Here is a 21,872-nt window from a genome sequence, read left to right on the forward strand (position 1 = left end):
GTCATTCCACTTGCTCCCTGCTGTGCCATTATCCATCTCTGTAATGTCCTCTTTCATATTTAGGTGATCAAATCTGGGCACAGCACTCCAGATGCACCCTTATCACTTGGTCCCTTAGACTATATTAGAAACATTTCCTCCAACATGTGCTCAATATTTTCTATTTATGCTTTCTGGGCTTGGCTCAGCTGTGGCAGAGCAGCACAGACCCCCTGCAAGACGTGCTTTTGCTGGCTTTAATTATCCATAGGGGTCACATCACGGAGATGTCCATGTCGTGACATCTGGATTCACCCCCACGTTGGTGCTGTGCCATCAGAGCAGTCCCCTGCCTGAAGTTTGGTCTAGGAACGTGGTGTAACAGTTGTCTTGTGTGCTTGGAAACTGGGAACCTGGGGGGTTTGGGATGGGTTTTTTGATGCTGGGAAGGATGTGTTGGATGTGCTGCGATGAGACGCTTCCCCAGCCTGCAAACTGGGCACAGCAGCATCTCCTCTGGCATCGGGCACATCCAGTTCCATCACAGGGTGGGATGCTCTCTGCCCCCACAGCAGGGACCCACCTTCCACGGTGGCTCTGGTCTTTGAGGCAGTTTTTGGGGCGGGAAATTCCATTCTGAGCTGGCAACGGTGGAAAGGTTTCATTCTGGAAGCGCTGCTGTGACATTTAGCCCAGGGTGGTCCCCAGCCTTGGCACCGTTTGCCAACACTCTTTCGCAGCCCAAACCCACAGCAAACAGATCCTTTGCCTCTGCACGAAAACAGGGAAAACAAGTTTTCTGGCTCTCATTCCCTTGCCTTTCAGCAGCAGCCTGGGATCACGGGCATGGAGCAAAGGCTCTGCCTTCCCAAACTCCCAGCTCGATGGGAAGATTGAGACCTGAGCAATCAGGTTGTATCATACCCTATAAAGTTTGGGACCTTCTCTGACCTCCTGGAATGGGGGGTGAAGGCAGATGTTTGCTCCCTGCTCTCCTCCCATCCCTGTTCTCGCTCCGGGTGCTCCCAGTCGAGCAGTCAGTGCTGTTGGCTTCCTGACTGATCCCTGTTCCATTGACTGCAATCCCCTCCTTGGTTTCTACCATTAAGGCTGTCACCTTCCCCAGCAGCATCCTCCCTGCAAATATCCATGTTCAATGGTGTTCCTCCCCTGTGGCCTCTGGCATGGTGGGGACACTGTCCTGCAGAGATGGTGCTGGGGCCATGCGTCCCCTTTAGAGCAGGTTATGGATCTCCATGGCTCAGTTTGAGCCTGGGGAGGAGATGAGGGACTTGGGAGAGGGGAAAGGCACCATCCCACAATCCCAGTATTTCCCCATATAATTCCCTGTCGCCCTGACCTCTCTTTGCTTTTTCCCAGAGGGTCCCTGGCAGGATTATGCCCATTACTACCGAGGCCTGTGGGACTGCAGCAGCGAGCACCCCGACGAGCTCTCCTTCCACCGCGGAGACCTCATCTACATCCTCAGCAAGGTAAAGCATCCCCGTGCTCATCGTCATGGGGCTGGGGCTCCACTGCAAGGTCAGGAGCTGATGAAACTGGTACAGAACAAGGTCCAAAGCAGAGTTAAATGAGCAGTTCAGCAGAGGGGGGAGCTGGATGCCCCCTCAGTGCCACTGCTGCCCTCGCACGTGGCATTTCAGGTGCCCTAAAGCGGGATGCTGTGTTCTTTTACTGCTGTTTTCCATGGCGATGGGCTCTGTACGTGCTGTTGCTCAGGTATTACAGGGGTAATTGAGTTGCTCAGCTGGGTGTGACCAGGGCTGCCTTCAGCAAGCGCATGCAGGTGAATAACTTGTTTGCATTAGCAGGGCTGCGGGGGGTGCTGTGACCCCCTCCTGCCCTGCTCAGCCCCGCAGGGCTTTGTCCTGGCTCCCAGCTGGGTCCCACCAGACCACGGTGGCCCCAGTTCATGCCAGCAATGAGCTGGGGCAGTTGGGTTTTCACAGCCTGGTTTGTGTTGAAGGGACCTTAAAGCTCATCCAGCTCCAACCCCCTGCCACGGGCAGGGACACCTTCCACTAGAGCAGGTTGCTCCAAGCCCCTGTGTCCAACCTGGCCTTGAACACTGCCAGGGATGGGGCAGCCACAGCTTCTCTGGGCACCCTGTGCCAGCGCCTCAGCACCCTCACAGGGAAGAGCTTCTGCCTCAGAGCTCATCTCAATCTCCCTTCTGGCAGGTTAAAGCTGTTCCCTTTGTCCTGTCCCTACAGGCCCTTGTGAATCAGATTTGTTTTGGCATATCCCCATAACGCCAGGGTGGACACGGGTGATCAGACGCTGCAGTGATGGGCAGGAGAGTGGCAGCATCCAGCCTCTCCTTGGAGGTTTTGTCCATCCATCCATCCATCCATCAGAGCCCTTTGGGTAGGACCCACAGTGTGGGTGCCCTTTGCTCCGAGCCACGCACCACAGCAGCCCCATACCCGGCTGCCCATCCACCTCTAGCCCGCAGCCAGCATGGGATGGATGTGTTTAGCTGGCATGTTTGAGGCCAGCTCCTGCATGTCCCCTCGGAGGCAGCTGCATCCCTGGCAGTGGCAGAGAGCAGCTTGGAGCTTGGGCTTCACCATCCCTTTCTGGAAGGCCAAGAATTCCCCATCTGTGGATCTCAAAGCACTTTACAATGGCATTTAGTGACTTGCTGGCCCCCAGGATGGAGCTGGCATGCTCCGGTCACTGAACCCACAGCCCTGGCTCATCACCTCACTTATCCAGGGGGTGCCACCGGTGCCAGTGCCATTGCTGGCGCCTCCGTCCATCCTGCCGACAGCAGAGCAGGTCGGGTCCCCCCCCCCGCACCAGCTCGGGGACACAGCTTGGAGTCACGGCAGGGTTTTCACTCTCTTCAGTGCCTCCAGATTGCGACTCTTGTGCTGGTTCCCTCACACGGAACCGATCGCTCCTGAGAGCTTTTCCCCTGTAAATGACTTTGCGCGACGGATGCTCGCGGCTGCCACAGACCGGAGGTGGCGCAGGGATGGGGAGGAGGAAAGGATGGAGGCAGAAAGGAAGGGGGGGGGGGAAAGGTGTTTGAAAAGCCTGTTCATTCAGCTGCATTTTAATTTCCTTTTCAATCTTGTCCCAATTAATTTCGCAGAATTAATCTCACCGAAGCAAAGTCGGCAGCGCCAAGGCGGCCGGTTCAGCCGCGCGGCCGCTCCGGCTGAACATGAAATAGGAGCTAATATAAAAACCCATCTGGTGTGTTTGAAATGCTGCTGCTCGGGTCCTGTCTGACATTTCCAGCAGCAGCAACAGAGAAAAGTGGTTTGGGGGTTGGTGGACACTAGTAGATGGAAGAGACCTGGGGCTGCTGCGCCTGGGGATGTGAGGGATGCTGCAGTGGAGGGATGCAAGGGAAGCATCGTCACTGCTGCATCCCTCCTTGGAGTGGTCCCTTTGGTGCCATAGCCCCCCAGTCCCTTGCTACCAAGAAGCTTTGACTTTGAAACCAAGGAATGGCACTGTCATGGGCTTTTCTCATCATCCCCAAACCTGGGCTTGAGGCTCTTCATTGCACCCCATTGCCAACAGTGCTTCGTTGGGCTGCGGTGCTGCAGGGATAGAGGGAATAACAGGGCTGGGGGGGGGGTTTACATGTGGCCAAGCCCCTTCCCCACCTCATCACCCTCCTTTGCAGGGACCCCAGAACACCACTACCCTGCTCAGTGCAGCCCAGATGGGATAATACATAGGGGGGAATGAATTTGGGGAGGGGGAAGCAGTGACCCCGGCATCGCATCCCTTTCCCCGGCATCGTGTCCCTTTCCCCTGGCTGAGTGATTTGTACGTTATGATAATTATTTGAATGCAGTGAGACTTCCTATTTTAAGTGGGCTTAGTTGGATGTGACAAGCAGGCCATAAAACCGGATAAGTTAATTCTCTCAATTGCTTTCAATGAAAGCAGGGGGGGAAACTGGGAGAGGGAAGAGGGGGGGGGGGGAATATTCCCATACCCCGGACCCGGAGCGAAAGGCGTGTGGTGACATCTAGTGGCATTTTGCATGGGTTTGGGGCCGTCTCACTCGTGGGGAGAGGCCACGGGGGTGGCCACGGCCCCCCCCCCCCCCGCGATGCGCTGAACCTCTTGGGTGATGGAGCCAATGTGTAACGAGCTCAGTCGGGGCTCAGCGCCCAGCCGCATCCCGGAGCGATGGGTCTGCGGTGATGGGCCCCCGGGGCTCGGCGGTGTTCACATCCCATTAATAACCCCTCTGGGAGGGGAATGGGGCTGGGGCTGGGGCGGTGGGGTCAGCTGGAAGGCAACGGTCACCCACCGGTCAAATTCAAGCGAGGGCCATCCTTCCCGGCCGGCCCCGGCCCCCCCCCGGCGGGAAGCAATCGTCCAGAACGAGCCCCTGGCAGCCTCATTCCTCCCAGGTAATTTGTATAAATGAGGGGACATTGGCACAGGCGAGGACAAAAGGGTGGCCGAGCGCCGGGCGGCAGCGCTGACGATGCCCCAGTGCCCGTGCGTTCCCAATGCCGCATCCCAAATCGCGCCCCATCCGTGGGGACTCACCCAGTGCCTCATCCCACATCGTGCCCCAGCCCCACTGCCTTCACCCCCACCAGCCAGCCCCAAACGTGCCGTCCTGCCCTGTGCAGTGGCCACTGATGGTCCCTTCCCCATGCTCACGGGACCCCAATGCCACCCCTGCTGCTCTCGGGGGGCTGCTGAGACATTGCCCCCCGGCCCATGAACTTCCCCTGGGCTGGCCCGTGGTTCCTTTGGGGGGGTTTCAGGTTTAAGGCGTGCTCTGACCATTTATTTTGCGCTGAAATGTATAATAAATGCTGTTAAAGACTTTGGCTTTGACAGAGGTAATAATAAATTCCCTGTTAAAGACAGTAGTTTAATTCCTTATCCCCTCCAATACTGCACAGAATAAACTATATTCATCACCGAGTAATTTTTTACCACATAAATCTTTAAAACTAACCGTCGGAGGCTGTTGAGGCTGAAATATTGTGAATTTATGAGATATGCCCATGTAGGATTGGATTCCGAGGGTTCCATTTGAATATATTACAGAGGAAATTTGTGTCTTTAAGTGTGACAATCCTTCCATTTTCCAAAGGCAGCGTTAGGACCGGCAGCTCCTCCAGAGTCAACTCTGCCTTTATTAGACAGAGATTTAGTAACGAGCCCCTCGCTAATCTGCTTGGGTTGGGGGGGGGGAGGCTTTTGCCCTGATTCAAATGGGTGGCAAAGAGAAAAAATATAGAGATATTTCTATAAAAGACTAAAAAAAATCCGCTTTTCCTTCCCGGCATTAACAAATGGGCGCCGATTTCCCGGCTTATTTCATAAATAGAAGTGGAAATTTCACTTGGGGTTGCGACGAGGGGAAATGTGAAAGCAGAGCCTCGTCATTAAAGCCGTCCCTCCCCAGCCATAACTTGCCCAGGCTGCTGTTGTTTTATGGATCTACATATTATCCACATGGATATAGGGCTAATACGGCGTGCGGGTAGATGGATGCGAGTCGTTTTGATTTGGGGGGTGGTTAATGGGGACTAGAGGAGACGTGAGGATGAAACCCCGGTTCCAGGAGGGCAAAATAGAGCAGGGAAGGATGAAATCCGGCCTCTGCCCCCCTTGAAACTGGGGGGTTTATGTTCCTGAGCCCCCTTGTTTTCCTTTGCTGATGTCAAACACCAACAGCCAGGAGAAATGTTAGTTCATTAGAGAGACATGGAGATAATTATAAGCCCATCTCCCGGTTCAGGGTAACATTTAAACCAATGGATGTGGTAACATTTAAAGCAGTTCCAGTGCAAAATGTCACGTACGGTCTGGTTTCATTAGAGACGGGTTAATAGAGGGATGGAATTGAAATTCCCAGGCCTGGGTGTTAAGTAAGAAGTTTCCCTTTTGCCATAACTCCGTCTCCCACAGACCCCATCCCCGATGGTTTAAAGCTTCCAGTGCTTCATCCCCTCAAATCACGAGTGGAAAACAACCATCTCAGACAGCACCAAAACCCTGTGGTCAGTGGAAGGAGCCCGGGTTGGAGGAGAACCGATCACATCCCATTAACGTTCAGCATCACCCGTTTGTGCTCTCCTCCACCCGCGGATCCTCACCAGCCACGGGTGCTTCACATTCTCTTCACCATCTCCTTTCCTCTTCTTTTTTCCCCTCTTTTCCAACTGCTCCATCTGTAAATGAACAAACATCTTGATTTTATAGCCTTTTGCTTTGTAACACGGAGGGGTGGGAGGGAAAGGAGGCGGCGGGGGGGGGAAGTAGTGGAATGCCTAAGTAAGACTTTAATTCCAAATTCATTTACGCTGTAGCCATGAAGTTGTCACAAAGCATAATGCAGTATTTAATTAAAATAACAGAAGTGTATCTCACTATGTCCTGGGGAAGCTGTCACCGAATTACAGCCGGCGCTACCCGCCTTGTATTTATGAAGCAGCAGTGTCGGGGGTACGGCTGAGTCTGAGTCTCTTTCCCTCCTCCCTGCCTTTCCCCACTGTGATTCCCCACGGATTCGGGCCCCTCGGCGTGATTTTGGCTGTGGGGGGGATCAGAGGATCCTGACTCCGGCTCCTGCTCTTGACTTGAGGTGTTTGAGGGCTGTGGGGTGTTGTAGAAAGAGGCTGGACATGAAGGGGGGGGTCTGGGGCAGAGGGGTCTGGTGACCCCCTGTCGTGGTTTGGGTGGGAAATGGTCCCTTGCAGCAATCCCTGCGGAAAGGACGCATGTTTCAAGGTCATCAGTTAATTAGGATCATAAATCCTAAGGGAGGGACGCAGCCGCTCCGGGGCTGGCTGGGACTGGGGTTTGCTCTCTCTGGAGCGGGTGCAAAGGAGAACCGGGTGATTTGGCACATTCCCGGTTCGGGAAGTTCCCGGGTAGTCGAGGAGCCGTTTCCTTTGCCATGACCCCTTTGCTGCTCACCATCCTTTAGCCACAGCCCTCCCTGTCCCCCCCGCCCAGCCCCAGAAACCCGGATGAAGAGTTAATTAATGAAGGAAGGAGAGAGAATGACGTGACCTTTGCGGGGAAGCAGCCGCTAGAAAGACACGTTGAGAGCGCCCATCGCTGCTCCCATCCGCGCCCCGCGCCTGCGGGAAGCGGTAACGGAGCCGGGGCTCGGGGTCCCGCCGCCGGTGCGGGCGTTTGTGCTGCCGACCCGCGCCTGACCCCGCCGGGGTCGCGCGGGAGCCGGTGGATGCGGCTGCCATGGCAACGCGGGGATGCGCTGCCGGGCAACGCGAGCATCTCACACACACACACACACACACACACACACGCACACCCCGCATTCCCCCTTGGACACCCTCTGCATCCCGGAATCCGCATCCCCCCCCCCCCGCATCTCTGCATCCCCCCTGCAGCCCCGCATCCACCCTGCAGCCCCGGAGCCCCCCCCTTGCACCCCACACATGCTGTGGGGCGATTTGGGGGTGGCATTCCGAAGCAGCCTGGGGAGATAGAATCACAGAATCATGGTTTAGATTGGAGGGGGACCCTTAAAACCCATCCGGGCCACCCCCCCTCCACGGGCAGGGCCATCCCCACCAGAGCAGGTCCCTGAGAGCCCCTCCAGCCTGATCCTGATCCTGATCCAGGGATGGGGAATCTCCCACCCCCTGGGCGCCCTGTGCCAGGGTGTCACCACCCCCAGCATAAAACATTTCCTATATCTGGTCTGAAACTCCCTATTTTCATTTAAAACCACCCTTCCCCCTTGTCCTATCACGACGGGCCCCCCTAAACCCCATCCCCATCTTTCTTACAACGCCTCTCTATGTATTGGAAAGCCACATTAAGGGGGGGTCAACCTTAGTGCGATGGGGAAACTGAGGCAGGGAGTGGGATGCACCCGAGCTGGAGCATCTCAGGAGGACACAATGTTGGCATGGAGGCGGGGGGGACTCAGGGGTGCTGTGCCCCGACACCCCCCCTCCAGGCTATGGCTGTTTTGGGGTGTCCCCCATCACCCAAGCAGGGGCATCCATTTTATATGTGAAGCTTGAAGCGGGATGGAGCTCTCTGGAGCAGGATGGGGTCCTTTGGAGAGAGGGATGGGGCTCTCCAGAGTGGGATAGTGCCCTCTGGAGCAGGATGGGTCTCTCTCGAGCAGGATGGGGCTCTCCAGAGCAGGATGGGGTGCTCTGAAGCGGGATGGAGCCCTTTGGAGAGAAGGATGAGGCTCTCCAGAGGGGGATAGGGCCCTCTGGAGCAGGATGGAGCTCTCTGGAGCAGGATGGAGCTCTCTGGAGCAGGATGGGGTGCTCTGAAGCAGGATGGGGCCCTTTGGAGAGAAGGATGAGGCTCTCCAGAGGGGGATAGGGCCCTCTGGAGCAGGATGGAGCTCTCTGGAGCAGGATGGGGCTCTCTGGATAAGGATGGGGCGCTCTGGAGTGGAATAGGGTCCTTTGGAGAGAGGGATGGGGCTCTCCGGAGAGACGGCTAACATCAGCCTCACACACCGCGGAAGGAGATTTAAGAAAAGCAATTCTTTGGCAGTGATTTTAGTGCCATTCCAGCCTGTTTGCTCCTAACCAGCCCGGCTCATCGCCTCCCAGCACCGGCACAATCACTTCTATCTGGTTTTTCACCCTCTTCTCTTTTCCCTTCCCCTCTCCCCTGTCCGAGGGGCACAGGAACCCCATTCCCTGGGAAATGTGTTCGACTAAACACTATCCCCGGCAGCGCCCCCCCCCCCCTTCCTCCCGTGCACTCTCGATGAACCTGTGATATTGTAGCAATGGCCCTTGAAGTGCAGTGGGGAGGTGATTTAGGAGAATATTAAAGGCAATGTGGAGATTCGAAGGCGCCTCTCTCGGGGAGCCGCCGAGAAATACGCGGCACAGATGGGCTGAGCAGATTAAACATTTCCGTCACATTGTGCTCACATTGTGCTTGCGGTGCCCGAGGCTCGGAGCCGCGGTCAGAGCGCGCCGGAGCCGCGCGCTTCATGGCACTGATATTAATACGGCGCTTCCACGCCGGCTCCTCATCCCAGCCCGTGCTGCTATTGTCTCCCAGCCCCTCCAGCTGCACCTTCTGCCACCGTCTGGATGCGTGTCCCCCCCCTCCCTGTGCCATCATTCCCCATGGCTGCGGTGTCCTGTCACCAGGTTAGAAGCAGCAGCACCTTGGGCCATGGTGCCCATGGTTTGGTTGGGTTTAGTCATAGAATCATGGAATGGTTTGGGATAAAGGGGCCTTAAAGCTCATCCAGTCCCAACCCCCTGCCACGGGCAGGGACACCTTCCACTAGAGCAGGTTGCTCCAAGCTCCTGTGTCCAACCTGGCCTTGAACACTGCCAGGGATGGGGCAGCCACAGCTTCTCTGGGCACCCTGTGCCAGTGTCTCACCACTGGAATAATTTCTTAATACTCCTGTTTTTTCCCCCCTAATATTTCTTAATACCTCTGGTATGTGGAGAGCTTGGTGGGATGGGACACATAGACCCAGTGGGATTGGATTCATGGACCCCAGTGGGATGGGACACATGGAACCCGGTGGGACGGGATACACAGACCCTGGTGGGATTGGATACATGGACCCTAGTGGGATGGGACACATGGAACCTGGTGGGACGGGATACACGGACCATGGTGGGATGGGACTCTGCAGTACCCTGGGCAATGCTGGCACAGGTACTGCAATGGGACAAGGGGAAAGAGCAATACCCCAGCCCCAGCTGTGTCCCCTCAGCTCCTCACAGCAGCTGGGAATTGACTCATTGGAAACAAGTGGGAATCATTGCTTTTTATGGGGATTTACCCTACAAAAGAGCAGTGTGGTTTGGGGCAGGCAATGGCAGCATCCTCTGAAGCAAAGGATGAGTGTCACCCAAATTAACTCCTCCATGCACCATCCTGGGTGATGCGCCAAGGAAATGGCATTCCCAGCTGTATCCCTCAGCTGCCTCCAGCTCTGAATCCCTCGAGGACCGGTCCTCCTTGATTCCAGAGCTTGCTGCAGCTCCGGGCTGGTTTTTGAGGTAAGGAGATGTATAGCTGACCTGGTATAAAACTTGCCGGTGTCAGCCGACCCCTCGCGCTCCCACCATCCCTCATCTAGGAATTAGATTCCTCCATTTTCCTAACAATAATGTATGGCACACAAGCACTAATAATGGGGCCGAGCAATCATAAACCAATAAGTCCCTGACTGATTGGCTTTTCCTTCGGCATCCATCAAAGCATCATTGATCTCCTATGTGAAAGGGGGTGATTAATGGGCTTCCCGGAGCCCAACGGGGTTGTTTATGAGGGAGTGCGGTGGCAAAGGAGAGCTTGGGAGCATCAGCAGGGGAAGGGAGCCTGTGCTGCTCAGTGAGGGATGTTGGAAGGATGGTTGGAGCTTGGTGGAGCAGGAGAAGTGGTGGCTGCACATTGAGGGTCCCACCAGGCTCTTGTCCACCTTAGGGAACAGTCGGCTCCATCCCCATCCCCACCTTTGGTGACTGGATGTGGGGCGTCCTCCCCAATGGGGGCACAGGGGGAAGCTGTAGCTGGGTCATTCAGGGACTCCACATTCCCACTCCTCGGAGCATCATCTCTCCTGGGTGATGCTGGAGGAGCTGCAGAGCAAGGCAGAGAGAGAAACCAGGTTGTGGTTGTCTTGTTGTTTCTTTCCCCCTCCTTTTCCTTCTCCCTTGTCGATGGAGATGAGCAGCATAAAGCTTTTTATGGCCCCATGCACCAACCCGCCATAAACACCCTGATGGTGGGCAATTATGGGAACGAGCGTCTGCTTCGGGTTCGCACCAGGGATCTTGGGAATGAAACAGGGAGAAGCGCTTCGAGGGGTTTTTTTCCTTCTGGGGTAGAATCACAGCATTTTGGGAGTGGAGCAAGGCCATCGTGGCTGTGTAGATGGCTGGGCTGGGAGGATGGATGATGGGGTGAGCCCCACATCCAGTTCCCTATTACATTCCAGCCTGGAAAGGGCACTGGGCTCCCAGTTTTCTCATCCCTGCTGTGCTTCTGAGGAGGGAGCAGAGCACTGGCTTTGCTCTGCATCTTGAAATGACCAGGGCTCCCAGGAGCACCCGTGGGTGCAGCCTCCGAGCTCCTGCCACCCCGATGGAGGTCGAGCATCCTTCTCCGGGTACAACCACCTCGCTGGAGCAATTCTCCTCCCAACTAATGGCTTTTCAGTCCCGTCTCAGCTAAATGACTTCCCCCTCCCCACTCCGGTCCAGGCAGGTCCTGAGCACAGAGGCCCCATTAGCGCGTAATTAGGTAGATCCCAGCAAAACCAGCCTCAGATTCCCTCCTTCTCCTCCCTCCCTTCCCTTTCCAACGCGGGCATCAGCAAGTGAGTGAGATGTAAATGAGAGCAGAGTTCAGCCTGCGCTGGGCTCTGCCTCGCTGTGCCAGTGCACTCCTCGTTTTAATCGCTTAATAAAAATTAGCATAATTAAGGAACATCTGTATGATGCAGCGCGGTGCAATTTGGCACTTGGAAACGAGGACTTCGACGTTATTGCGGGGAGTTTAATGTTCTTTTAATTCTTCTTGGCACCGCGCAGTGAAATAAAGGCTGGGAGCGGCGAGTCCTCGCCTGGCTCGCATTTGCATTTCCCTCCCCTGGCTGAGGAGCGGGCGAGGGGCTCGGCAGCAATTCATCACGGCAGAAGGGATGTGAAAACACCTCGTAGTGCTCGGGCTATGGCAGAGCTGGGGTTTGGGGGGGGTCCCCATCACTCCTGGGGTGCATCTCGGCCCCTCTGCCTGCAGGTCTCCAGGCTACAGCCGATAGAGCCCAAGTTTTCCGGCTGGGGTTGCAGGATTTTTCCTCCCTGGCTGGTGGGATGGGGCTCACATCCCTCCGTGCTCCTGCTGTTCCATGGGGGGGGGGTGAGTCAGTGCTGTTTGCTGAGGTGGGAGTCCATTGGGAGCAGCGGGTTCCCAACCCCAGGAGTATTGAGGGATCCTTTCCCTGCTCCAGTGAGGGCAGCACCATCTGGAAGCATCAGGAGCAGAATCTGTCTCTGGGGACTCAGCCCCAGTCCTGAGCAAAGCCCTTTTTTTGCCTGTTGGGAAGCAGGGATGAGGTTGGAGACCCATTAAATGCCTCAAGGAGGCAGAAGGGCCAGAGCCTGTGTGGAACACAGAGTGGGATGTGCTGCTGTGCACATCACTGCTAACATCTCCTTTAAAAATACATGAAAATCATCCTATTTTGATGGCAAACTCCTCAGGCCTGTGTGCGCCGACCCCTCCTCTCGCACACAGGGAGGGGGGGACGTTTTCTCTGTTATTATTTACCTCCAGTATCTGCTGTCATGGAAAAACCCCACACAAACCTGGGGAGGGGACATGTTAACCAGGCACAGCCCGGCTGGAGGGGCTGCAGAGAGCTCCAGGCTGGGATCTGGGACATCCTTGGGTTGACAAATGAAACCCCCCAATTCCCATTCCGGGGGGTGATTTAAATGCTGGGTTTCCAAGCCATGGCCTGCAGGACCCCAGTGAAGGTGGGGAGTGGGGCAGGATGAGGGGTAGGAAGGACAGTGATGGATTTAGCAGTGTACCAGCACTGAACCCGCTGTGTCCCCTCAGGAGTACAACATGTACGGCTGGTGGGTCGGAGAACTCAACAACGTGGTCGGGATCGTCCCGAAGGATTACCTGGCAGCTGCCTACGACCTGGAGGAGCAGTGAGGACCCAGTGCCCCAGGTGAGGGATGGGGCATGGAGGTGGCAGCTCTGCTCTGGGGTGCACCAGCATCTTCAGGGTGCTGAGCCTTGAGAACTGTCTTTGGCTCCATCTCCTGGTCTCTGTTTTACATGGGAGCAGGTAAGACAGGAAAGCCAGATGCAGCTGAGGGACGATGCCACCCTGCCCAGTGGCCCTCCCTGGGTTTCAAATCCTTCAAGCTCCATGGGGAGAAACGTGGTGAAACCCCAGCAGCTGCCTCCATCAGAGCTGGAGCTGCATGGCGATGGCTGCAGCACCACCGCTGTCACCAACCCAAACCAGGCTGGGGTTCTGTGATGATTCAAACAAAACCCATCATGGAGGAATTTGGGAGATGGGGAAACTGAGGCACGGGGCAGGGCTGGGAAAGCAGATGGGGTCTGCAGCCAAGTCCTGATACCTGCCGGGGGCAGCGAGACCTCCACATTCACCCAGACGTAGACCGGCCTTGCCATCCCGTCCGTGCCATGTCAGTCCCAGCCTGTGTCTTGGTGTCCCCACCATCACCTGTGTCTTTCCCCTTCCCCAAATCCAGGTGCTTCTCTCTCGCTGACCATGCTGAGATGCCACCGACACCATCCCCACCACCCTACAGGCACCCGCTGCATGAAGAGACCCACGTCCCATCACCAGAGCTCTGCACTGTGGTACCCACAGCAACGCCATCGGGGCACAGGGGGGACACGGGGGGCTGGCACCCCACAATAAAGCCGTTTTCCTCTCCGTGTTTGGCTGCTCCAGACTTTGCCCTGGGTCTGGAGCCGGCGCTGGGTGCGGGCAGTGGTTCCTCGCCTCCAGCCCCAGCTCTGAGCATCCCCAGAGCCCTCTGGTCCAGGCCCGTTGGGATCCCCACGACTGAGGATTAAACCGCTGCATCCTCCTCCTCCTCCTCCTCCCGCACTTGGCTGAAGGGCCACTAGATGGTGGTAAGTACCTGCAGACCGCGGCCTTCCCGGGGAGGGTGCCCGAACCCCCCCGGCCTGCACCGGAGCAGCCCCCGGCTGGTGCCGAAGCAGGAGCATCACCCGCAGGGTGAGCCCAGGTACCGGCACAGGCATGGAGAGGTTTGGAAGCCAATTGGGGGGGACCCGTTTGAGCCTGGTTCAGAACAGTTGGAGTTGTTGAAGCTGGAGAAGAGAAGGCTCCTGAAGGGGAGACCTTAGAGCAGCTCCAGCGCCTAAAGGGGCTACAGGAAACCGGGAGAGGGGCTTTGGACAAAGGACAGGCCAAGGGGAATGGCTTTAACCTGCCAGAGGGGAGACTGAGATGAGCTCTGAGGCAGAAGCTGTTCCCTGTGAGGGTGCTGAGGCACTGGCACAGGGTGCCCAGAGAAGCTGTGGCTGCCCCATCCCTGGCAGTGTTCAAGGCCACGTTGGACACAGGGGCTTGGAGCAACCTGCTCTAGTGGAAGGTGTCCCTGCCCGGGGCAGGGGTTGGAGCTGGGTGAGAAACTCTCCTCCTGCTCTAACCCTTGGTGTGATGCTCAGCCCTCCCCTGTCTCCATTCTGCAGGGCCAGCATCCATCTCTCCAGCATCATTCCCGGGAGTCCTTTGGGATTCTGGCAGGGAGGAATGGATGCTCCGGTGCAAAAAGGACCAGGGCTTGGGCCTGCCTGGGTGCGTTTGTCCCAGCCCAACACATAGGAAATGGCCCAGCCATTTGCACCCCAAGCACCCAGAGGCCTGATCCTGCCCCAGCTCCACCAACAGGATCAATCCTGCTCTGCTTGAGGAGGAGCTGGGGGCACCGAGCAGGAGCGGGGACGGGAGCAGGATGCTTTGTGCGGGTCAGAGCAGGACCCCCCCGGCACGATGCGCTGCGCCGCGGAGGGGGGAAGCTCGGTGCTTTGTCTGCAGAGCCGCCAGCGCCAGCCCTCGGGGGGGTGAGGATGCGCTGTCTGGAGCGCATGGCCCCGCTCCAAGCCGAGAGGCTGTTGTTCTGGCAGCAGCAGGAGGAGGAGGGAGACGTGCCAGGCTGCGAGGGCACGGGGAGGGGGCTGCCGTGTCCTCGCCTGCTCCCGGTGGGGATGGTTACCTTGAGGGGGGGGTACTCTGCGTGCTCACCCCAGCCCCACATTGCTGGGTCAACATCTGCCAGAACCCCAACACAGAGCCAGCCCCATGCATGGCACAGGGGACCATCACCCCCCCCCAGCCTGTGCAAGCAAAGCAGCCCTGCATGGTGCCCCCCCACCCCTGGGGGGGTACCTATATGAGCAGGAGCAGGGCTGGTTGCTCCCCCCCCGCCAGGGCCAGGTCTGCCTCTGAGTCACTGTTTTCCCGACAGCTTTGCAAAGCTGATCAACACCACTAAAAATAAGTTTTGCCTGGCTCTAAAGGCAGCCGGCAGCGGGGCTGCAGGCCTGAGGGGGGGTGATGGGCTCCACGGGGCCCTGCGAGGAGGCAGGAGAGGGGATGGAAGCAGCCCCATGGGCTGCCCTTTCCAAACCCACCTTGCAGCCAGGGCTGGCTGGCTCCTGGCGAGGCGTCGAGTGAAGGATGCAGCAGTTCAAGGCCAAGCTCATGGAGCAAACAGTGCCAGGGGCAGGATGCAGCCCTGGCCGAGGGCACGTTGTCTGCGTGAGGCTGTGCACAGGCCAAGGGCACGTGTGAGCAAGGGCACACGTGGCACAGGAGCGGGTCTATGGGCACAGGAGCAGGTCTATGGGCACATCTGGCCTCACAGCTGCACCATTTGGAGCTGCACAGCTCATGAATAGACATGAATATGCATGAGGGGGGCAGCCAATGGCCGCGGCGCTCCGGCGCGCCGGCAGCTGCCACCCTTCGCCGTGAACTTCTCCTGACATTTCGGATGCGCCTCGATGGCTTTTTCCAACCCTTCCTCCCCCTCCCGGTCCTTGTGTGGGGGTTGAGATGCCCCCAAAGCCAAGCCCAGCACCCCAAAACGAGCTTCAGGGACAAGGTGGGACCCCTCAGCCCTGCCTGGACCTTGCCAGGGCTCTCTCTGCTGCCCAGGGCAGGGGCAGCCCCATGGGGAGAGGTGCAATAACCCCCTCTCTTCCCTAAAGCCATGTCTCTGCAATTAGCTGGGCCTGGGCTCAGCTGCCTCTGCCCACGCAGCGAGGACAGACCCTGCCAACAACCAGCCCGTCTCTTCCACTTCATCTTTATTTCAAGTCAGAGCACGTCGGCTCTGCCTTCACCAGTGCGGAGGGTGGGAGGAAGAAGGTGCAGGGGAGCACGGGGAGAGGCAACAAGAGTAGCCAGAGCCCAAGCGCTGCTGGACACCGACTCCGAGGCAGCTCCATGCTCCTGCTTCCCCAGCAAACCAAATCCTGGCTGGGAGGATGCTCCAGCCTGCCTGAATGGCAATCAGGGCGCAAGGAGGGAGTCTGTACGGAAGCGGCATCCCCTCAAAAAAGCAGGAGAGAAAAACCTCATTCTCCTGCCCCATGCTCCCAGGGGGATGCTCAGCTCTGCTCATCCCAGTCCAGGCAACCTGCAGGGTGAGCCATGGGCATGGATACGGGATCTGCGTCCCATGTGTGGGCTCCAGCCCCAGGAGCTGCACAGCGTGGCTATTGCTGGGGACATGCAGCTTCCCCTGCTGTGGTGCTGAGGGGAACACAAGGGCCTAAACTGCAGAGCCCTCCCCTGCTCCACCAAGGGAATAAACCTTCCTCCATCGTGTGAGCCAGAGTATCCCGCCCTGCCCCAGGCCAGGGACACACCAAGAGCCACGAACCGAGCTCTGCTGCTGCTCCAGCCCCAGAGCAAAGGCCATGGGAAGAACAAACACAGGTTTCACTAACCACTACATCTCTTCTCCACAGAGAAGAGCGATAGGAACGCACTGCCCGGGGACATCAAGGACAGCCGAGAGTCATCAGGGAGAGAGCACGTGAGCCCCTGACCCTGCAGAGCCCAGGACAAGTCCCTCCATCCTGGCCATCCCTGCGGCTCGGCTGCAGTCCCTCTGCCAGCGAGGGCTGCAGGACAGGGGCAGGTCTCCAGCGCCCGTTACTGCTCCTCACGCCCTGCTCCCAGCGGCTCCGCCGGCTCCTCGGGGCTGTCTGAGTGCGGCTCGTCCATGCCGAAGTCGCTCCAGTACGGGAAGGTCTCCAGGCAGCTCGGCCCTTGTGGGCTTCCCAGGCCGGCATAGCTGGGAAGAGGAGAAGGGATGTGGGAATGACGCAGGGCCCGAGGTGCCCGCGTGTCTCCAAGACAACCGCTGCCTCTTTGGCACAACCTCTCCTGCGCAGCCCTCGGCTTCCAGCCGCTCGCCCTCGCACACAAACCCCGAGCAGCAGAGGGGGGAAGCTGCCGCCAGCCAGAGGCAGGCACGAGGGATGGACAGACCCACACTGCCTGGGTACCCCCCCATGGCCCTGCGCTGCTGCTCACCCTCAAAGCCCTTCCTGAAAGCAGAAGGGCTCTGTTTAAAAGCAAGTCTCTCACTGGAGTCCAGACACCTCTTTCTTCCTGCTGTTTGAAAACCAAGATGAAGAAACACAGGCACTGGGTGGTGCAGAAAGCCCGACACGGCCTCCTGCTTAGCAGGTAGATACCTCATCTGAGGGGCAGGGGGACCCACAGCATCTCTGCACAGCCGGGGACCCCGAGCCTGCAGCAGGACTCAAACACACAGGGCATGTCTGTGTTTGTTCAGGTTCTTGCAGGGAGCAGATGGAGGGTTCCCTCCTGTCCCAGCGGCTCAGCTGCCTCCCCAAGTACAGAGAACCCCTGACTGGCTGCAGGGGGGCAGCCACCCCCCAAGGAGATGCCTGATTAATTCCCCAGCAGGCAGCAAGCACTGTGAAGCCCTCATGGGCATGAGGAATGGCAGAACCCACTCATGCTGTGAGGATGAAGGCAGGATGCACAGAAAGCCTGAGCTTTGGAAGCCTCCAGCGGCTCCTCACTGCCCCGAGATTAAGGGAGGAAAGCAGCCGAAGACCTCTGCAAACCTCAGCTTAAGTTCTTGGGAGAAACTCAAGCTCTTGGCCACGGCCAGGACAGGTCACCCTCCTGGTGGGCAGCACAGGAGGCTGCTGGTGCCAGCCCAGGATGTCCAGCTCTGATGGCCTGACCCCCAGGAATGCAGGGCTGGGGAACACGTGCTCAACTGCCCTCCCTTAAGTGACCGTGGCAAGGCTGGGGCAGGGAAACTCCAAACCATGCAGGGGGCTCCGGAAAGCCTGGCAGCTCCTCTGCTTGCTCCTGCCTTACCTGCCCTGCAGGTCCCCCCCCGGCAGCAGCGCGGGGCGGCTCTCCTCCTCCTGCACCCAGCCGCAGTTGGACATGGCGTAGTGCAGGATGGCTTCTGTCACCGTCTGCGGGCCCTGGCCTTGCACACACGCCTCTATCTCCGGCACTGAGAGCTGGCTCTGCAGGAAGAGGTGCAGGCGGCTGTCGGAGAGGAGCACCACGTTCTGCACCACCCTGTGCACACAGAGAGGAGGCTGAGGGAGGCAGGAGCACCCAGGGGTGCCCACACCGCCAAAGGGACCCAGCAACAGCTCTGCTGTCACCTCCCAGCCAGCACCCTTGACGCCAGGCTGGAGCGGTGCGTCCTGGCGCTCCAGCCAGCCCTCACTAATGCTCCACTCACTTCTCCAGGAACTGCTGCAGCCCCTGTCTCCTCTTCTCGATGAACTCATCCGTGCTGCCCACGAAGAAGCTGGATTTCCCGGGCAGCTCTGGGACAGGCCTGCAGGGACACAGCGGAAGCACCAGCTCACCCCAGTGCCGCAGCAAGGAGACACGGGGGCAGCAGGAGCTCAGATATCCCCTGTTAGCGCCTGGAGTTTCTATCCACATCTCTCCTGAGTTCATGTGGGTCTCCCAGGGCAATGGGAAAGAGTGGCTGGCTGCAGGAAGGGGCAAGGAGGGAGAAGATATGGGAATGCTTACACCAAGCCAGCATTCTTCTGGAGCTGCCTCCTCAGCCACACGAATTCACGGTACCGGCGCCGCACACATGAGGTCTTGGCAGTAAAGGCCTTGCTGTTGGTCTGCAAAAAACACCCAAAACACGGGAATAATCCACAGGACACGGAAATAATCCACATGCTCGAGGGGCAGCAAAGCAGAGGAAGGCAGGATCTTGCCTGCACAGACCCTTGAGCTCAGCGACTAAGGGGTCCCCTCGAAGCAATGGGGTTTGGAAGAGCTCAAAGTGCCTTGGGAAGCTGAGCAGGCTCCAGCGGAGAAGTTGGGTCTCAGACCCGCACAGGAGGAGGGATGGGTGCTGAGGGTTCCCCCTTCATAGCTCCTTCCCTCCCTGCTCAGCCCAGCCTGCCGTGGCCACACAACCCCACTCAGGAGCCTCACAACCGAGCTCACAACCCGCAGCCACAACTCACGTGGAGGAAGATCTTATAATCCACATAGGAATTCCAGGAGCCTTCGTTCTGCACGCGGGGGTCCTGGACACGCACCGTGGTCAGCTCCTAGGGCACAAGCACTGCCTGAGGGGGGGCACTGCCAGCCTGCCCCTGTCACCAGCCGCCCCTCACACCCTGCCCAGCGTTCCCCCAAGCCAGGAGCAGGCAAAGCCCAGCTCAGAAAGGGTCTTACTTCCTCTCGGTTCTCCAACATCCTAAAGCCAGAGCCCAGCGGGAAACATCTGGAAGGAGAAAAGAGAAGGATTTAGGATGACAAGATCAAGACATCGGGGTCTCACACGGACTCTGCACCTCACACCTCTGTCCCATCCCGCAGCCCCCACGTCCACACTCTCAGCCTGATCCTCTCCCTGCAGTCACCACCTCAAGAGGATGCGTTCAAACCCCCAGTGAAGAGAGCATCCAGCTCCATCATTCTGTGCTCCTGCAGGAATTCCTGCTCTGCAACACCTCCACCAACACCGTGCCAAGGCTTGGAGGAAAGGGGGGGGACAGTGAGATAACCCCCACACCCCTACGAAAAGCACAGTCCAGCCAGTGAAACCCTTTGAGCGGGAGCTTCCCCCACCCCACAGCCACATTGTGTGCACACAGAGCAGGAATACTCGTCAGGGGGAGCTGGAAGACCAAACATATCCCACGTCCTGGCTTCACCTCCTCTGCGGGATGGTTTGGGAGAGCTTTGGGAGCCTCTGGGCTGAGGCAGCAGCGCAGCACTTTGTCACTCTGCTCACGGAGCAACCCTTCACCTGTTCCCCATTGCTGGAATCGTGCCTTTTAGGCCACGAGCGCTGCCAAGTGCCAGGCAGCACTGGAGAGCCAGCCTTTATTTATACGCTCAGACGCGAAGCAAAGCTCTTGTGAAGACAGAGCTAATTTTAGCTGGGACAAGGGGAGGGGCTGAGCCACAAACCACGCTGGGAAAAATCCTGCTCCACCGGTTCGCAGGTATTTTCTGTCCCACCGCGATCCCAGCGCGGGTTAATGACAGCACAGGGCAGCGTGGGGATAGAGAGCACAGAGAGCCGGGCCCTGCTCCGAGCTGCCCCCCAGGAGCTGAACCCTTCCTGGAGCTGGGGCAGGCTGCTGCTGTTCCCAATGGGAGCTGTAAAGGGGGAGGGCGAGGGGAACCTCCCAAAATAACCCCCAGCCCACGCTCCAGCACACATGACTCTTCCCCTGGGGAAGGAGGGGAGCGCAGGAGCCAAATGTGACACGAGTGAGTCACTGCTCAGCACGGGAAGAGGGGGAGCTCCGTCCTCCCCCGTGCTGGAGGCTCCCAGCCAGAACCAGCCCAGCAGCAGGACTTGCCCATCCTCTCCCCTGGGCTCCCCAAGGGACGCCGCTGCCCGTCCCGTTGCTTTTAGAGCCTCCTTGTTTTGCATAACAGCCCCGGTGAGATTAAAAATGCAGGAGGGAGAAGAGAGAGCCGCAGAAGTTGCCTAATGGAACAGCAGAGAGTTGCCGGGAAGAGGAATTTACTCCCCCAGCTATGGAAAGGGTGCTCTGAAGAACAGAGGGACCCACAGGGAGGAGATGGCTCCCTGCAGGCAGCGAGGAGCCAGGCAGGCTGCGGGAAAGCAGGGATCAGGGCATCCAAGCGCTCCCGTCTTCTCCCTCTGCTTCCAGCCAGAGTGGTACCAAGAAACGTGTAATCTTATTGATGCTTCATTTGGAGTTAATTGATCTTAACTTGATAAATCAACTTACACCCAGCGGAGGGGGCAGCTCCGAGTTAGCTTTAAGCAGCTACACCAAATCCTCTTTCAGGGCTTTTGCTTAAAGCCTCAGTTTAAGGGCCCCTGTGATAACGTGGTTTGGTTTAATCTTTCCTCCCCTTCGCATTCCAGTGCTCCCAGGGCTCAGGCTTTCAGTGTCTCAGAGTGAGAAGGACACGAGAGGTGGAAGAGGGGGAGCACCCCACAGCCCTGCCCAGCAGGGTTCCGGGTGGATTCCCCCGTGCAGACACCGCACACAGGGAAAGTGACACCTTTTATCCCTCCTTTGCTATCTCTTATCTTCCTGCTGACTCAGACACGTCCTTCACAGCCGCCTCTCCCGCTCTGGGACCTGCCTGGAACGCTCCTTCCTACCAGGCACACACCCGCGGCACCTCGGAGCCCCCGCTCCAGCCCCATTCCCTGCCCAGCCCGTCCGTCCGTGCCCGCACCGCTCTGCTCCAGCCGCCTTCCAGCCCCACGGACACTGCGGAACGCCTCACAGGGGAGCTCCGCGGCGGGAACACGGGGAACGAGCCCCGTTTGGCTCCGATTTTGCCCGTCACGCTGCCCGCAACCGGCACCGGGGCGGGCTCCTCGCGCTGTTCCCCCACCGAGAAAGGAAAGGGCTCCCCGGTGCCCCAACCCCGGGCCCCGCAGCCAACCCAGCGCCCCGACCGCCCAACCCCGGCCCCGCGTTACCAGCCCCGACAGCGGGGCTCGACGCCGCCACCGCGGCCCGGCCCCACCGGGAGAGGCCGCGACGGGGAGGGGGGGGTGAGGCCCGGCCCCACCACCGCCCCGAGCGGGCCAAGGGCCCCCCGGCGCGGCCTGTGCGGGGCCCAGCGGAGCCCCAGCCCCGCAGCACCGGGTCTGGCACCACCCGCCCCCCCGGGGCCCCCTCACCTCCTTTCGCAGGCCGCGGCCCCTTTAAGCGGCGCGGCAGCGCGGCTGCCTTATCCCGCAGGCGGTGCTTCCCCGCCACTTCCGGCGCGGGGCATGCTGGGAGTTGTAGTTCACACAGGTAACAGGGTTTGCATTAGCAGCGCGGCGGGGAACTACACTTCCCACCATACCCCGCGGCGGGGAGGAGGC

General features: G+C 58.5%; 2 protein-coding genes across 9 annotated transcripts in view; one reads left to right on the top strand and one right to left on the bottom strand.

Moving 5' to 3' along the window:
* SKAP1 (src kinase associated phosphoprotein 1) overlaps positions 1 to 13,411 on the top strand; it is a 145,459-nt gene extending 132,048 nt beyond the window's left edge. For both annotated transcript variants that reach the window (XM_030509035.1, XM_030509036.1), the window contains 3 exons: positions 1,360 to 1,472; positions 12,550 to 12,667; positions 13,224 to 13,411. In XM_030509035.1, the coding sequence (XP_030364895.1) occupies positions 1,360 to 1,472; positions 12,550 to 12,651 (215 nt within the window). In that variant the 3' untranslated portion in view covers positions 12,652 to 12,667; positions 13,224 to 13,411. The remainder of the gene's footprint in view (positions 1 to 1,359; positions 1,473 to 12,549; positions 12,668 to 13,223) is intronic.
* A 2,391-nt stretch (positions 13,412 to 15,802) lies between these two features.
* SNX11 (sorting nexin 11) lies at positions 15,803 to 21,771 on the bottom strand. Of its 7 annotated transcripts, none has more exons than XM_030508987.1 (7): positions 21,684 to 21,771; positions 19,232 to 19,280; positions 19,018 to 19,104; positions 18,566 to 18,666; positions 18,264 to 18,362; positions 17,882 to 18,094; positions 15,803 to 16,814 (listed from the first exon to the last, which is right to left on the bottom strand). In XM_030508987.1, exons 2-7 carry the CDS (start codon positions 19,250 to 19,252, stop codon positions 16,673 to 16,675), a joined length of 663 nt encoding a protein of 220 aa, XP_030364847.1. In that variant the 5' UTR covers positions 19,253 to 19,280; positions 21,684 to 21,771; the 3' UTR covers positions 15,803 to 16,672. The 7 variants fall into 7 exon arrangements, with proteins under 7 accessions (XP_030364847.1, XP_030364850.1, XP_030364849.1 ...); XM_030508990.1 differs by lacking the exon at positions 21,684 to 21,771 and adding an exon at positions 21,230 to 21,681; XM_030508989.1 differs by lacking the exon at positions 21,684 to 21,771 and adding an exon at positions 20,770 to 21,345.
* Positions 21,772 to 21,872: the final 101 nt, after the last annotated feature.

This window comes from Strigops habroptila, chromosome 19 (assembly GCF_004027225.2).
Source record: "Strigops habroptila isolate Jane chromosome 19, bStrHab1.2.pri, whole genome shotgun sequence".
Taxonomy (NCBI): Eukaryota; Metazoa; Chordata; class Aves; order Psittaciformes; family Psittacidae; genus Strigops; species Strigops habroptila.